This window comes from Coturnix japonica, chromosome Z (genome assembly GCF_054131305.1).
Source record: "Coturnix japonica strain WE chromosome Z, WE-NBRP24, whole genome shotgun sequence".
Lineage (NCBI taxonomy): Eukaryota > Metazoa > Chordata > Aves > Galliformes > Phasianidae > Coturnix > Coturnix japonica.
In genome coordinates, this window is record NC_140702.1 from 17,529,229 (window position 1) to 17,547,707 (window position 18,479).

The 18,479-nt window shown below is 36.3% G+C and overlaps 1 protein-coding gene across 3 annotated transcripts in view; it reads right to left on the minus strand.

The window, feature by feature from the left end:
* ADGRV1 (adhesion G protein-coupled receptor V1) overlaps positions 1–18,479 on the minus strand; it is a 235,322-nt gene that overhangs the window by 30,161 nt on the left and 186,682 nt on the right. For 2 of the 3 annotated variants that reach the window (XM_085527985.1, XM_085527984.1), the window contains 2 exons: positions 11,416–11,573; positions 1,773–1,894 (listed from right to left, as the gene is read on the minus strand). In XM_085527985.1, coding sequence (XP_085384111.1) covers positions 1,773–1,894; positions 11,416–11,573 — 280 coding nt within the window. The remainder of the gene's footprint in view (positions 1–1,772; positions 1,895–11,415; positions 11,574–18,479) is intronic. The other variant, XR_014939100.1, reaches the window with a different exon arrangement.

An 18,479-nucleotide genomic window follows, 5' to 3' on the forward strand; every position in this document is an offset into this window, starting at 1 on the left:
TAGAAGAAACAATATTTTATCTTGGAGGTTTTGCAGATCCTTTACTGCTAGGAAATGAAAAACAAAACAAAATGAAACATATTTCTCCTTTTGATATATTGATAAATATGGACATAATTTGATAGAAATATGTCTGCTGTGGAGGTGCTGTATCACACCCTGCAGACCAGCTGCCACCTACAGTCATTCCCCAGATTTCACCTTCCATCAAGCTAAGAACCCAAATGTCAGTCAGACATACAGGGAGATCACAAGAGAACACATGGTCAGCAAACTCTCTCCTGGACACTGGTTCACATCTGCTTGGTAAATGCAAGTTTCTTGCTCAGGTGGAAAGTTAAGGAAGCATTGCCTGCAGAGACAATGCAAGCATTGGCATTGCCACAACTTCAAAGCTGAGGCTGTGCCCCATGCATAGAATATTATATCTGTGTGGCACTTAAGGCAAATACCTTTTTACTTGCATTTTACACAACTGGTTTCCAGCATCCCCTGTCACTTCTTGCTGCTACTGCAGGTATGAGAGTCTTGAAACTTGCAACATTCATTAAAATAATAATTCCATGGCTCTGCATCATTGCTTGGATAAAACAGAGTAATACTCAAGCTACTGAAAATTCTATGGGGCTTCACTTATTCTCTGAGATTTTGCAGGGGGAAAGGAAGGGAGGAGACAAGCAAGGACACTGTGGCCAGATCTGCAGGGCTTTGACCATCACACTGAAAAACGTTTCCTAAAATGCAACTTTACAGACAATTACTGAAGAAAATCTATTAATATAACTTCACAGGAATGTAAAAAAAATCATAACAAATGTGTACCCATATATGCCAATATACACAGAATAAACATATGAGAATTTGTATTGAACAATTAAATGTATTACAAGCAGAACAAACCACGGTTGTTATTCTCAGTTTAAAAGAACATTTTTTACTGAGATTTACTTTTTGAAAGTGTGTTGATTTCTGCTGAGGGAAACCCTCCCATTTTGAATTCACATCTAAAATACATCGGTTTTGAAAAATACTTTTATTAAATGTATAAATATATATATGTATTTTGAATTTCCTATCATTTTACTGTTCTCATACATTAAAGGTGCTTTTCCATCCATGATGTACTACCCTACTTTCTATAAACAACTCTATACTGTGCAGTAGAGCGCTGAGTTCAGCATTACACAGGACTGATTGGTTCAGTGGAAGCACTCACGTGTGATTTTCCTCAAAGGGCTATTTTTATTTTTTGAGGGAAACTCATCACAACATCTAGTCTATATTTGATTTTTATTTTTCAGGGGGAAGATCTCTAATTTCTCAGTGCTGAATGAGAAAAGCCAGTCCTCAAGACTCACCTCAAGTCAAAAAAAATCAATATTACAGTAACAGAATTTTAAAGCTTTGTGTTTGTGTGTCTGTTTTATTTTTAAAGAAAAAAATTAGAATTGCCAATGAAAACTGAACAAATGTGTTTCTTTATGAAGGCTGCAGAAGCTTCAGTCACTGCTGTAATTGTCTCAGTACCATTACATAAGTAAGGAAGCAATTTTCTTTCCCAGTTTATAATCTATGAAATTAAATGCATACATTTGTGGCAACTGTTTTTAAACAATGCATTTCTTCCATGCCTTCTACATGTGAATTTCAGAAACAGACATCACCATTAGCACTTACCATGTGTCACATGCAAACCACTATTCATTTCTGGATTTTGTTCATCCCAAACATCAGATGTCTGCAGGGCAGAAGGAAGCAGTGGCAGCTCTTACCTGCAGGCTGTTGAAGATGATGAAGAAGACCAACATCCAGAGGTGCCGGTAAGCCATGTGCAGTCCTCCCCACAGCCAGGTGATGGAAATCAGGGCAAAGAGGTACAGCACCAGAGGGATTTCTGGAAAGCAGAATCAGAGGCTTTCAGTTGGTGTGAAGAAGCACTTTTTAAGCACTATGCAGGCAATGGGCTGCCATGTCCGTGAGCTGGGGGCAAAGCTTGGGTGGGGTAAGACCACAGGATGCACAGCAGAGCTCCTGGCAAACTGTGGGGACACTTGGAGGAAATGGATTTTCAGGAACTGGGGGGAAAAGGGAATGAATGTTAGTGTTGTTTGCACAGAAAACAGCAAAGGCTCTGGCTTTTCAGTGTATTCTGATTTGCTGTTGCTTTCCCTGCAAACCAAATAAGAGTACGCGCCCAGCCTCATAAAATGTCAAGAGGATACTTCTGCTACATTGAGGAATCTGCCAGAGACAGAATTTGCTCGGATTAGCTGCATTCAGATTCACAGACACACACAGAAATCTGTCCTGAAGCCAATACATGCAGCAGCACTTCTCATCCCTCTCTGTATTCACAGTATGAGGGATTTCAGGAGTGCTGTCATGAAGGTGCTTGCACAAAGCAACAGAGGGAAGAAGCAGGACTTAAGCTCTCAGCCCCAGCCCATCCTGCTCCTGACACATTGGCCCTAGTTCTGACAGTGTCCACGACAAAGTCCATGTTTGCCTGGTCTACAAGCTCAGAGGTGCAGAGGTGCTGTATGAAGCACTGGCCCTCTCAGTGCCAGCCACAGTGCACTGGTGCAGTTTTGGGGAGTTTGAGAAACTCAAGCCCTCCTCAAAGTCCCCAAGGGGAAAGGAAAAATTCCTCATGTTCTCAACAGACATTTAACAATTTTCTGTAGTAGCTACTAATATACACAGCTAGCAGCACGATTCTTTCACAATAATTAAAAATGTAAAGTTCTCTAAAGCATCAGGTAACATATTAAGAAATCAAGCACAAGGATTCATTTTTATCCTATACTGCATACACAATAAATCTAAGTACTTACCAGGCATGTACTTAACAAAGTTCATAAAAATTGGCAAGGACCTGAATATCTCAAAATATGCCTGGTTACAGAAATAACCAAAAAAAGCAATTAAAAAAAAAAAAAACCAATGTAAATAAAATGCTGAGTTTTTTACATTTATCTTTTTGAAGGTAAATTCAGTAATTATCCATAAAAAAGCTCCTCGATTTACTTATGAACAGATATAAAGGGAAAATATAATCATTCTGTTAAGAAACCAACATAATTTAATAAAATTTAGCTCTTTAAAAAGCACAAATGCTTCAATGGACTGGCAGTTAATGATCACTAATGTAGGCATACTCTGAACACCATGCAAATATCACAGTAAACAATGCAGAGAACTTTCTCAGAAAGCTGAAATAATGACTTGGCTGTTGCATTATACTGCATTATCATTCAACTCAGGTGGAGACCTGGGAAGAAAAGAAAGGAAGCTACAGGAGGACAACCTGCAGACAGCAGAGCATGCCAGAAGTAACAGCTTGATTGTTGCTTTTACTACATAAACATTATATAAGGAAGGCTACCACAATATTAATCGTGTGACCTGACAACTCTAGATCATCAGACATAAAGCTGAAGGAGACAGATCAATAAGCTGACTAGATCATATACTTTTGATGTACAATGACCAGATTTTATTATCTTCAAGTGTGTGTATGGGATAGCTCTGATAAATTCACTGCCATCCCCTCACATAAAAAAAGAATTAAGCTCACTGAATCTAGCATGATCTCTAAGAAACACACCTTCAAGAGTCACTCAGATAAAAGTTTATGTAACAAATGCTACTCCATGCAAATGAATCAGTTATGGATTTTAAATATGTGGGAAAATCATTAAAACGGCCTAAAGAAACCCGTCATGTGCCACATGCTGAATGTGGGTACAATTGAACATTCTGCTTTTATCTTTGTCAAGAGCAATTGTTTCATTGTCAGTATTGGAAGGGGTTAACTCAGAGGTGGACTTTGCCAGTACTTAAAATCTCAGCTGCTTGAATTCCCTTCACCCACATTCTAATAAGACAATTTGTTATATTCTCATTAAAAAAATACCAAACCCTCAATAACTAGAAATATATCAGAAAATGTATCAGAAAATCATCAACAATTTACCTGAATTTTATTAAAATAGCATTGCAAAAAAGGAAAGGATGCCAAGAAAAAGGCCTGGAATGATCCAAAACAGTTTAGTCTTTGTTTCCTTCACAAGGAGAGAAAATTGACAACTCCTTTCAAGCAAGCAAGTGTATTTCTGGACAGAAGTAATTTCTCTTACAAGAACTGTGCCCAGAATAAAAGCGCAGTAGTCACACACACAGTACTTGAATAAATCTCAGAAGATAAAAGACTTCAGTTGGACAGCCAACTCCTTATCAGCGTGATATAGGTGAGGCACCGTCAAGCAGTTTTGTTGGGCATTATATATATTTGAACTATGATAGTTCTTTTTTACATGATTAACATAACATTTTTAGTATTTGGGCTGATGAAAGATTTATTTAAGCAACAGTCAGTCCATCTACTCACAGAATCACAGAATGACCCAGGTTGGAAGGGACCTCAAGGATCATGTAGTTCCAACCCCCTGCCTAGCAGGGCCACCAAACATACACATACTCCATAAGTACGTATATCTCTATACATATCTCTATCAATCAATCTCTCCATACAGGCATAATGTATGCATGTATCATCATTCTGACTGCTCATAACTCCTGAAACATCTCTTCCCTTTTCCTTAACTAGAGTTTTAAGAGACACTGGCAGAGTTGATGATTCCATAGACGTAAATACAGCTCACACAGCCCTAGCTACAGCTGTTCAGTGTTTGCAGACCAAGCACAGTCCAGGCTGATATATGACCAGGTGAAATTACACTTTATTTACCAAATATCTATTTTTGCCCATGGTTTCTCACATCTTCCCAATTGCTGAGAAAAGATTATGTTTACTATTAACTTACCTATAAACCTGAGTTTTTTTCTTTTCCTGCAATTCCTGCTGTTGTGAGGGCTGTCCTACACTGCAATCTTTTTTTTATGGGGAGTAAAACTATAGTTTTACCACTGTACAGGAGTCCTTAAACACTCTAGATTTTGTCCAGTGATTTACATTAAAAAGATGCTGCTGAGAATTTAAAAGAAAGGCTGCAATATTCTCATGACATGTTTGGAATACAAAATTAATGAATCAGGAGAAGTATTGAAATGGTGGAAACATACAATTTCCTTGATGAGAAACTGGAAGGATTTGTACTGGGCAAGAGAATTTATCAAGCTTTGCTTTCAGGAAAGGCCAAAAAAGCTGTCCAAATGCAGTTTTGTCCCAGCACTTCTCCTGTTTACAGCTCAGACTCTTCTGGAACCAGACAAAGTTGATTTCTTTATATTTAGTAATCCTCAGGGCACTTCTTCTTCACCAACTCATCTGTTCTGCTCTTGGAGATGGATTCATAAACATAATTTTAATTTGACGTAACAGTGAAACACAGCTATTCCTGTAGAGTGCACATCAGTTGTGACAGACTAAGTTGATGGTGCCTGCCACTACCCATTTTAGAGGGTAGCAGCTGGGGAAATGCTCTTGCACATTCAGCCAAATGCTCATTGTGCAGAGTAAGTGGTTCTTTTATAATGTCTTCTTGTAGATACTATGCTTTATAGTTTAGAAAACTTGCACTTGGGCAGAGAGAAAACCTAACAGCTGAATGAACCAACTACTTGCTTAAACAGAGGCATCACAGCAAGAACAACACAGAAGCATAACATCACAGCATAGGTTAGACTGGAAAGGACCTTAAGGACCATGGAGTCTCAACCCCCTGATTAAGGTGGGGTTAAAAAAGACCTTTGAAACAAAGATCACCTAATTGCTATGGAGAGAACCTCTAGCACTACTAGGAAAAGTAACTGAACTAGGAAAACAAATTGCTTTTACAGATTGCCAGAATTGTAGCTGTCTGCACAATATTACAATTAGGCCTTTCAGAAAATCACACCCAGTAAGGTAGGTAGGCTTTGTAGGTAGGTTTTAGTGTTTGGTACCCATGAAGTTGAACAAACCTCCCAGTCTGGCCTAGATCATATATTTTAGGGGATAATATGCTATTATCTTCCTAGAAATGACATGTAATTCAATATAAAACCATTTTCCAATTCTGAAATTGATAATTTTCTGTTTGTTCAGTTGAGAACCACTCCTTAATGCTACATACTTAGTTGTTTTCATCACAAAACAATTTTTAAGCTGCCAGGTAGAGTATCTGAAGGTTTTCTTATTTCTCTTACTACCTGGTGTTATAGGCAGCATTTTCCAGGAATAAGAGTATGAACGGTGAAAAATGTTAAATGAAATAGAAATTAGTAAGCCTGGAAATTATTAGAAAATATTTAAACTCTGAAGTATAAAGCTGAACAAGTGTGTTTGCAACCACCTAAATGATTTAACAACAAAAAATAAAGAATATACTGCACATTCCTAACATATAAAAATATATTTTTACAACTGCATTGGCTCACAATGTGTCTATTGCCTGAAGTGGTTGTTTTTTTTTTTTTTTTTTTTTTTTTTTTTTAGCCCTGAAAACAGAAAGGTCAACAAAAGAATCAATTAAATAATGAAGCTTTGATGATCTTTTGAATTTACCTATAAATATTTATTATATATATTCCTCTCAAGTAGTTAAGTAGATAGTACAACTCTGTTTTTAATTGTTCTTGGCTAGACGTGCTACAAAACCTGGATAATTTTTTCCAAACATATTTTCTAGATGATTGAGGAGAATATGTAACTACTCAGAATGTCACTGTTTTGTGGGAGACCTAATCTCAGTAAAACATTTACAGACTATTGCTTAACAAGTCAGAGATCATAACTACAGAAATGCCACAAAAAAACTTTTTTCTGAAACTAAGTCTGAATGACAGTGCTCCAAGTCCTCCTGCTGGCTCCTTTCTTGATTGCTTCTGACAACTGCTGTAGACAATGAGTTTGGTAACAGGATTTTGTGGCCAAAATAAAGAAGTTAAAAAGATTTCCTCATAGAGTTCAATGGAGAAAATTCCATCACTACCACCACCATGCAATCAACAACCCGAGACAAAAACTCTGATTCCATATTGTAAATGTTAAAGATGTGCAAACTTTAACACCATTAGATAATGCAGACTAAAAAGCTAACACATATATGTCCATGAAATCCAACTATAAAAAACTGCTTAATTTGCAGAAATGCAAAGCAGTAAACTTGATAAAATATTATCTTTGGTTTATTTATTTTTTATCTGTTGGCCTTGTGTCAAGGAAAGGCTTGAAATTAATGAAGAGAAGCACTTATCACACTAAGAATAAAGACTACATCATTATTAAAAAGCATAAAATACAGACTTCTTCAACACTCACATTTAATTTTAGGTTTTTTACAAACTTTCTTATGAATCTTAAAGATATTTCATGGTATAATCAAATGAAAGATCAGGCCTTATTTTATTTTATTACAGCTTATGTTACTACTGCTGTACAGAGAACATGGAAAATACTATAGCAAATCAAAAAAGGAAAAAAAACAACTAAGTACCTACTCATCTTAATATAATAAAATTATTTTAAAAGTATTATGCAAGATGTTAAATAAGTGCTAAATTCACAACTATATAGGCATAAATCATGCAAATGAACTTGCTTCTGCAGATTTCTTTAAAGAGAGAAAGCTAATTTGAGCATGTGAAGCACAGTAAAAACACAATTTAAATTAAATGAGGGCAGATGATTATTTTAAGTTATCTTATTCAGATCTTTGTTCTTTATTTCAGCTTGTAATTATGCTCGTGTATTTTTTCTTTAACTATATTTCTAAAAGCCTTGGAGGCAAAAATTTGTTTTTCTCCTAATTACAAAAAAGAAAATCCCCACGAGCACTACAAAGACTAAAATAATATCCAGAATAAAACTGTGATGAATACTGTGAATACTTAGGTGGCCAACACTTGGCTCTTGATTCGTAGATGCATATTGTCATCTCTGGATGAAAGCACTCTTGGCACTCACCATTCCTTTGATTCTTACAGGTAAATGATATATATCTTAGAATTCAAGATAAAGACCGTAGTATGCAGGTTTACGGGATAAAGAATACATGTATCAACAGGTTTAGATGTATATTCTCACTTAGAATCAAAATCCCAGTCCTCAGCAAAATTTCCTGAGTGCAGAAGCATGGTTGGAATGTCCTGCATTTGCATTTTGAATGGCTTGTTTCTTGAGAGGATCACGTGGTTGTAGATATAGGTGGGTTATCCAGAATGATGTGTTATGGCCAGGAACTTAATGCTGCTGGGATGATAGATACACTAAAGAAATTTATGTTAGGGAAGACATGAAAAGGTAGTTATAGTTTTAAAGCTAAATATTTGGAGGCATTCTTCATAAAGTTCTATTTTGGCAACAAAAGGTTTTAATCTTTAGATTCCTTCTGGAACATTTACAATCATGATATCTGAATCAGGAACAATCATCTACTGTAGTACTTATGCCTAGGGCATGAAAATTAAGTCAGTGTTCCAGAAATTTAGATCATTCATTAATGATAGTATTATTAGAACAAAAAAATTAAAATTTTTTCCTTCCATTTTAAAATCTCTGCAAAATTATGAAAAGTTAACAAACAGTTGGAAAGGAAAACACCAAATACTGGGCTGCTATCCTTTTTATTTCCAAGTTTTGTACTTGCATATTGCATAGGAATGTCAAGAAAAAACAATCCCCTGCTTTATAACTCTATTCCAACCTCCTGTTACTACAGCCAAATACAGCTATCCTGCTTTCAGACCACCTTATTTTTTTTCAAAAGCAGTCTTGCTTGCTGCAAAATTAAATATTAGTTCATGCAGAGGCTGCTTATCCAATGCACGCTCCTGACTTGGCTGCTGTCAAGGCTAACTTTTGAGAAGTTGGTTTCTATATATAGAAGAATAATCAGTCAATAGAACATGTTTGTTGAAAGGCTGACAGGTTGATTTAGTTCAACCTGAAGCCTCTTTTCCAGCAAGCCTTATGCATATCTTTGAAAGAGGACATGGGTTCAGGATGATATCCTCTGTAAATCAGATCTCACACTATTTTCCAGAACTCTTTTTTTAAGGAAGGAATGTTGCCTGCTTTAAAAGATAGTTAATTCTTGACTCTTCCATTGTTCTTTCTTCTGGCTTTCTATTGTGAAGAAGAATTCTCTGCCCTAAGCAGGCTGTATCAATCACAGTGTAAAACAACACAACTAGTAGTAGAGCGATGCTGGACTGGTAAAAAGCAGAGCAAATTCACATATCTGGTACTCCAGACAGGGCAATGAGAAGTATGCACACAGCATATTCCTCAAAATAAAAAACAACAAATGATACTAATTTCTCTTTATTCTCCACTACAACATTATTTATAATCACAAGCTTTTACAGAGGTATTCCAGGCACATGAAAAGACTATGATAAGCTGTATGGGAAGATCACAGACCATGGGCAAAGGAGATGACAGTGATTACTAAGAGCAGAACTGTGCTGGGCTGACTGTCCTTACACTGTGGTATTTTCTTGAAAGGCTGAAACTTACTAGAATGAAGTGTAAAGTGTGTGGCTCTGCTCAAGGGTACTCGACATAGACATAGAGGACTAGGTAGAACACACATAACAGAAAAGGAGGTACAACTAATAAGTTCTAACTAATCTACAAATGGGTAAAAAACACTCTGCTCCTACAGACATAACAAAATAATAAAACATAGTGCTTCCTAAGTTTATGAGTATACTTTATGATAGCAGGCAGAATTTATTCTGATAACTAGAGGGGAAAAGATGAAACTTCTTTGTCAGGTAAACATGAGAGTCTTCCACCAACATGAGAAAAGAGAGTAATAATATACTAATTTTTAGCTTATTTATCTACATCCCATTTTATCTGAAGAAAACAGTATAAACTACACATGAGGATACATTTTACTGTTAGGTTAACTGTACATAGTTTAGGAGGTTTTTGCAGAAGTTTATGCAGTCATGTAAAGAATCTACTCTTAGAAGTCTTTACTGATGGTAATGTTACTGCTTCAGAATACAGTGTAGTTTTTCAATTTGGCTTAATTGCCCTGAGACAAGCAGTACATTTCAGCATATGGATATGGAATCTCCATCCTTAAGAGTTACAAAAAACAAAACAAAACAACACAAACTGGTTATCTATAAATAAATAGATCTTATTATTCAATACTGAATAAGCATTCACCTTTGTGATTGCTCAAGGCAGTCTCTTTTATATCAGAAAGAAATTAAAGCATAATGTTCAAGTAAAGTCTTGAGTATCATATTTATACACAGACCTTATACAAAGTCATACTTAGCCCTTACTAAAGCTGACACTTGGTCACTATGATAGAAATTAATTTTGAAGAAAAGTCTGAATAATAAATGGTTTGTATGCAATTTCATTTTCTCCTACAATGAATAAGTCTCGACAGCACAAATGTTCAAAATAAAACAACTCCCTGCTTGTACTATAGAACTGCACATTTGAAATAACAGCTACTGTGTAAGTCCAAACAGTTACAAGCACTGGACTGCTAAGAGGAATTTTTTAATAATACACAGACCCTTTTAGGCTTAGATTATATTCACCTAACAAATTGGGAAAAACGATTCCAACATCTTTGAAAGATTGTATAATCTAACTGTCTTCCTTTAGTCACTAAGGAAATAGTGACATTTTGACATTTAGACTGAAATCTACATATTTTCCCTTGTTTATCAGAGATTCATTTTTTCAAGAACTGCATGAAAACAAAAGAATTATTCTAAGGTTTCCACAGAGTGTCATATTATTCAGAATTGGTATAAACTGTTACAATTACATTTTGGGAACATAGATGTATTTTCAGTTGCTGTAACTGAGCAGACAGACCAATACATCCTGTTTTGTGTGAGACACATTATTTCTTTCAAGCACATTTCAGTTACATGAAGCACTAAGAAGTTGCAAAATAGAAATTTTCAAAGCTCAGAGTACTCCAACATGCATCCCACATGCCTGCACAGCTGCAGGACACACCATAAAGCAAAGGCTCAGCTCAAAGGTACTGCTCAGCTCCTTGACCATTGTTGCACAGCCCAGAAAATGATGATATTCCTCACCCAGCCTCTGCTCTCCTTGCAGATTTATTACTTGGTATCAGCCACAACCATGCAGGACAGTGTGCTTACTTATGTCTATTTAAATTACCAGACTAGTCATAACCAGTGGTACTAATTTCTTGTTTAGACTTCACACATCTTTATTCTCACTCTGGTAAGCACTTGCATAACTTTCATCATGAAAGTACCTCCACAGACTTCAAAGGGACCACTAGCATGCTTAATCTTATAGAAGTGCTTTGGTATTTATTTGAGCTGTGGCTAATGGTGGAGTTTTTTTATTATTTAATTTTATTTCATTTTATTTCTGAACTGGAGAGAATTGTCAGCACTATAATGCTGAGAGCCTGACTTGTTTGCTCAGGGATATCTGATGTATCCTACCTGCAGCATTCGTTCTTCCTCTGAAAATATCATCGTAAGCTTTCCATTGTGGGGTCACTTGGTAGGCATGAATGAACACCACGAAAACCACTACCAAGCACATTAACGGCACCAGTGCAGCAGTGAAAAGAGCAGCATATGCATTTGGGATGAAGCACCTGATGAAAAAAAAAAATAGGAAAAAATGCTCTTTATAAACACATATCATTAGTAAATAAGAATACACTTAACAAAATACAGATCACAGAATCAGTGCATCAAAGAAATGAATCACAGAATCATAGGGTTTGGAAGGGACCTCTGGAGATCATGTAGTCCAACTGCCTGCTAAGTCAGGTTCCCTTCAGTAGGTTACATAGAAAAGTGTCTTCTCTGGGCAGCCTGTTTCAGTGCTCTGTCACCGTCATAGTAAACTTCCTGTATTCCTGTTTCTGCCTAGTGCTCCTTATTCTGTTGCTGAACACTACTGAAAAGAGCCTGGCCCCATTCTCTTGATGCCCACTCCTTAGTTATTTATAAGCAGTGATAAGATTCCCTCTCAGTTTTCTCCAGACTGAACAGTCCCAGGTATCTAAGCCTTTCCATATTATGGAGTTGTTACAGGCTCCTCTACACCTTTGTATCCTGCTGCTGGACTATATCCAGTTGTTCTGTGTCTTCCTTGAACTGGGGAGCCCAGAACTGCACACAATACACTGGATGTAGCCTGGCCAGGGCAGAGAAGAGGTGCAGGATCACCTCCCTCGACGTGCTGACCACTCTGTTTTTAATGCACCCCAGGATACCATGTGGCTTTCTTGACCACAAGGGCACACTTCTGGCTCGCAGCCAACTTGTTGTCCATCAGAACACTCAAGTTCTCTATAGAACTCCTTTCCAGCAGGTCATCTCCTAACCTGTATTGATGCATGTGGTTATTCCTCTCCATCTGTAGGACTCTGCCTATTGAATGTCATCATGTTCCTCTCTGCCCAGCTTTAAGCCAGTGCAGGTCTCACTGAATGGCAGCACAGCCTTCTGGTGAATCAGCCACTTCTCCCAGCTTTGTACTACTAGTAAACTTTCTGAGAGCGCATTCTATCTCTTCATCCAGGTCACTGATGGAGACCTTGAACAAAATTGGGCTCAGCAATGAATCTTGGAGAACACCACCAGCTACAGGCCTCCAACTAGACTCCATGCCACTGATGACAGCCATCCGAGCTCTGCCAGTCAGCTAGCTCTCAGTCCACATCATTGTCCACTCATCTGTCTCAGACTTCTTGAAATTCTATTCCCAGAGTAATCTTAGAAGGATGCACTGGGTTCTGCTGGTTTTATTCCTTATCAGGCATTAAGGAATATACCATTTGTTCCTTAGAAGTATGCATGTTATATTTTAGCCTGACCAATATTTGAGAGATTTAAACTGTTGCAATGGAAGAAATTATATTTTAACCAACTCTGCAAGCTTTTTTCTTTTAATGTGATTATTCTTAGTCACCAAAGTCCAAAAGGTCATTTTGCAATTTTCTATGCTTAGCTCTTAAAACCATGAATTAATTTATAACAAATACATTTTTAAAGTAAATGAACAACTCTTAAAGGCAAGATTCTTCTCAAGTTGCTGGAAATTATAAGTCACTTGCACACTGAAGCCAAATGCTTCCTTCTTCCCACTTAAAAAAAATATATATTTGTTCTCTCTCTCCTTGCTCTTTCCGTTTATTAAAGTTATAATTATTTATAAAGATGTGTTAGGAACATGACTTATTTCCAAAAATAAAATAAAATAAAATAAAATAAAAGCCAAATTACACATATGAGACTATAACTTGAAGAATATGGAGATGATAGTTAAAGAGAGATCTCTACTGTATGACTGATCAGGGTTTGCTATGAAGTCCCTTGAGGTAAGTATGTGCTTTACTGCCACTGACCTCCTCTTGTGATGACGCAAAACTGAGCAGCCCAAGGGACAGCTCAGGAGTCAGTATGTCTAGTCAGTATGCTCTCCCTATTAAAAGGGTGTAACTTACCCAGCCCTTCTGTTTTTCAGGTCAGTTCAACTAAATACGTTCTTCTCCAGTGTTGGTGTAATGTACATCTGGGAAGAGCCTGGATATTTGTTTCACTAGCATACATTATCCCTTTGGTCAGGTGGACATGCTATTAGTAATCTGTTCAGAAACTCCTGCAAGTCCCTGGGATTTAGTTCTCTGTAACTCCCAGAGCATGTCTGGCATATTCAGTGAATCGCAAAACAACGTCCAGCAGAATTTTAAATACCTTGTTTGACACTTCTTCAGATGGCATAAACAACAGGCTCAGATACTGCCTGATAGCATTAATGAGCAACAGGGAAGCTAGTTTCTCTGTATCGCCCAGGTTGTGCCCCCTATCTCTGCTCCTGGCACTGGGCAAAGCTTTGCTCTGTCATTTCTGCATCCTCCATTCAGGGGTATATGTGGTCATGGACAAGATCTCCCTGAGCCTCCTCTTCTCCAGGCTGATCAGCCCCAGCTCTCAGCCTCTTCTCACAGGGAAGGTGTTCCAGGACCTGCATTGGTCTCTGTCCAGTATGACTAGTTCTCTCTCAGACCAAGAGGCCCACAGCTGGACACAGGACTCCAGGTGTGGCCTCACCAGTGCAGAGTAGAAGACTCACATCCACTGGCCTTCTGGTTTCACTGTTGGTTCATTTAATCTCTCTAATTTTAACATTTCTTAGATATGAAAGTAACTTTTTACCCTGAAATGCATCTTTGAATAGATCCAGACACAATAAAGATGTGAAGGCCCAATACCACAATCTACACTACTTTTATGGATTAGAACGAAGCCAAGAATGTTAACAGAAATATATTCTCTAAAACCACACTTACAGTCTGAATCCTTAACTTTTTGAACTTGATACATTTTTGTATCTCAGAGATCACACATACTGTTAAGCTATCTGAAAGTGTCTTGAAATGTCTCTGTGAACATTCCTCTACACTCAGTTAACAAAAGTAGAATAAACCTAGGTTCTTTCTCTTAAAAAACAACTGAAATCTTACATGGACAAGAAAATTCACAAATCTACAAATCTTACTTTAGTTTTCTTTTGGTGCACTGATCAAACAGAAAACAAAAACAAAACCAGCAAAACAAAACCCCAAGTATCAAATCAGGTTTTCTCTTTCTTTCAATACAAAGCAGTAAGACATTCACTCTATGAATTTGTACCAGCACCAGAATGATGAAAAATGTCTTTAATACATATATATATTCTCTCTTACCATAAATGCATATTAAAACTAACATGGAACTTTTCATTAGGGGACAAATAAACTAATAGGCAACATCTTTTCTGAAAATACAGCATCTCAAATAGTTATGCATATTTTAGTCATTCTGTTGAATAAAATAACCTTGGTTGGACAGCTAGAATCAGGGTGTTTCCTTTGTTTTCTTTTCATTTTTTTTTTTTGTTTTCTTTTTTTTTTTTTTTCTTTTCTTTTCTTTAAATCAACAAAATGAATTTGGACATTTGCTTTCTTCTCAAGGGGGTGAAGAATACTACTTGAGCCTTCGAGTGCTTTTGTGAAGTCTCCTATGATCCCTTAATCCAAGACATTCTCTTGTGGTTCTAGCTACACAAGATATGGAAGACCATCATTTATTTCTCTGAATAATTGTAGTATAAAAAGAAAAAAAAATAAAACAAATCAAAAACCCAAACATGATGTATACTTGAACAATTTTTAAGCAAAATATGAAAATTGCTAAGGAATTAAGGACTTTTAAAAAAATTAGGAAGATGTCGAATAGTTCTGACACACTTTGGGCCTTTCTAAGCAAGATTTTTTTCAAATAGTTCAAAGTACTGAAGACAGTTTCATTCCTGTTTTGGAATGCTTGAATTCCAAGGATATCTTCCTTCAAAGGCAGCTTTAAACTATGGGAAGTTAAGTTTGAAAAAAACATTTTCACCTAGTGTTCTCTTCTACTTTTGCCAATCGGTACCTATCTACCTGACTTTTATTTGTTTTATGAGTTTCTCTACAGATCTAGACCTAGATTATTACTGTTATTATTGCTTTTAAAAATACATTCTTAATTTTTATTTTTCTATCATTGTTATTTAATCCTGGGTGTGAAGCTTGACTGCATTTAAAGTTCTCCCTTCCTTTAGGAACAGTGCAGATGTTGGGAAGCTTCACTCCAGAACAGGGAGTTGTCACATTGTGTGAGTTTGCTCATATTGGTCATGTTAAATCAGGAAGGTAAATGACAAAGGTCAGAAACATGAATTCGCACTCATTTGTATTTCATCACCTCTGTGTAACAAAAGATGTCTGTCTACTGAAAAAAAACAACTAACAAAAGTCAAAGCTCACTCAGGAAATTCTTTGTAGAGTAGATAAAAATGTGCTAAAAAGTGAAAATAGACAAATTAAATTATAATTTGCATTCATATTCTCCAGGCTTCCTCAAAAAAGCAACTTGTTTTCTTTCAGATTTTACCTTTCTATTCACTGGAATCTCTGTCTGGGAGTATTTTACACTTAAGATCACTGTCAATCATATTGACTACTCAGATTTACTCACACATTTCTTCAATTGCAGGGCCCTAAACCATTTCATCTCAGCAGATGGTTAAAGCAGAAGGGCTTTATGTGTTTTTAGGACTAAATTCCTTTACATAGAGGCCAATACCATATTTTCATTTTGTGCCACAGCATAGTGATGTTGATATATACTCTATTTATTGTCCACAATATACATGAGATCTCTTCACGCAGAACTGGTTAACAGCCAGTTATTCCCTGTTGTTCCCTGTTATGTTATTTCTGCATAGCAAACTATAGTCAGCAAGACACAACTCTTTCTGCATATCCCTGTTGAATACTGTGTTACTTTTCCAGAACAGACCTCAGATGTCAATAACATTCTGAATTATAATTGACATTCAATAGACTTCTTTCTCAGCTTTCTGTTGTGGTAAATCTGGATGGAAACTCCTTATTCCAGACTCGTATTTTATGAGCTGACTGTAATATTTTCCAGTCTATTAATAACCAAAGAAGATGCTTAACAATATTTGAAAGACATTTTAAAGTCATGACTTACTGATATGTTTAATCCAAGAATTCTGAAAAACTGACCTGAAAACACAGTTAGTCTTTTGATATTTGTTTTCAACACATCTTGAAGCAGGGCAATTTGCGATGACTGGACATGTACTAACTGTTGCAAATATCAGATAAGACAACAAAATTATCTAACCAGTGTAAGCCTCTTGAACAGATGCAATTGAACTAGTATGAGAGGCAAAGAACATTCAACTGTTGAAGTATTAAGAGGAAAAACTCAAGATACTTTTCCAGAACGAGAATACATCAAATACATCTGATTTCATTCTTTCATAAGGTTACAGATTTAGAAATAAACTTTGACACTTTTGGAAGCATTTGAATTAAACAACGTAAGGCAACGCAAACAAAGCAAATTTGGAAAACCTACTATATTCCTACTCCATTCAATGGCTAGTTCTTAATTCTGCAGAAAATAATCTGGTTATCACTGTGCATCACATTCAACCGAACATGAATCATAACCTCATGCAGTTGAAAAGAATGTAGATATGTACTGATGTATGAACAGCAGCACATGCTGCCACACTTAAGAAGTGATCATTTAGATCCAGTCAATGTTGGAAAAAGAAAGAAGGCAGTTTACAGGAGAGAAGAAAAGGCTACAAGAAGCCTTATAAATATATTCCACTCAGAAGGACAGAAACAATTTGTTTAGATTTGTTCTATTTCTTTGTAAAGAGACATGGCATGTACTGGCAATCTACAAGTAGGTAGAGGAACTGGCAATATCAAGGCAGACAAATTGCATAAGAATAACACCTTTTCCATGTTCTAACACATTTTCCTTGCTGCAAAATACATTCTGAGGGCCTTATATTACACCCAGATCTAAATGTGAGTAAAAGCTTCCTTATGCAAGAATTATGAATAGGGGAATACTGTTTGGTGTTTCTGACTGAAGACTGACTAAAAGAGGTTGAACAAACATCTATTGGGAATGATGTAAACAGTTTCTTATCTCTCACTACTCTGAAACACTGCTGGTGAATAGCACTCTGGTTCTGTGCATCCAATTTTTATTTTTATTTTTTATTTTATTTTATTTTATTTTATTTTATTTTATTTTATTTTATTTTATTTTATTTTATTTTGTTGTTTGTTTGTTTGCTTAAGAAAGAGTATATAAAGAAAAAAGTGTCTGAAACCTGACATGGTAGTTACTGGAGAACGGATCAGCTGTTTTCACAATGATAAGTACTGTATTCCACAATGATAAGTTCCCACACTTCTTATTTTCTGATATTAAAAGAGGATCCATACACAAACTAGCCAGCCACTTTAATTCCCAGAAATTCGGGGGAAAACACAAAAGAATACTTAAAACAAATGCATTACAATGATGGGTGTTAGGTAGTATTTAGCTCTTTGCTTGAACTGTTCGTTCCCAATCAAGTCACTGAGGTGTAGTGTAGATAAAGCCCTGTATTCTTGTGAACACTTGCTAAACATTTTACAGTCAATTTACAGAGTCAAGCCTATCCAATTTGTTGGTTTACATCCTACTTAGCATTTGCTTGGTTCTTGCCCATTAGTGCAGCTGATCATAAGAAAGTTTGTGTCTAGCCATAATCACCCGTGATACCATACAATGCAAACTGCATGATATTTAATGGAAAAAGTAATTCTTCAGAAACTCAAGGGAAAAGATAGATATGTGTAGCTGCAGTCTAAAAACTCAGTGTTTACTTTAAAAAATGCTTAATTTAAAAAAAAATATAGTTTGTTGGCTAAAGTCTTGCACCCTGCTAGGTTTGGCAGCCTTTCTTGAAGGGCATGCAGAGCACACAAATGAGAATTTTAAAATAAGTCATCAAAACAGATTTTTTATATTTTATATTGCAAAAAGTAAAGCACATCACAATAACAGAATCATGGAATCATAGAATCATAGCATGGTTTGTGTTGGAAGAGACCTTTAAGATCATACACTTCCAACCCTGCCTT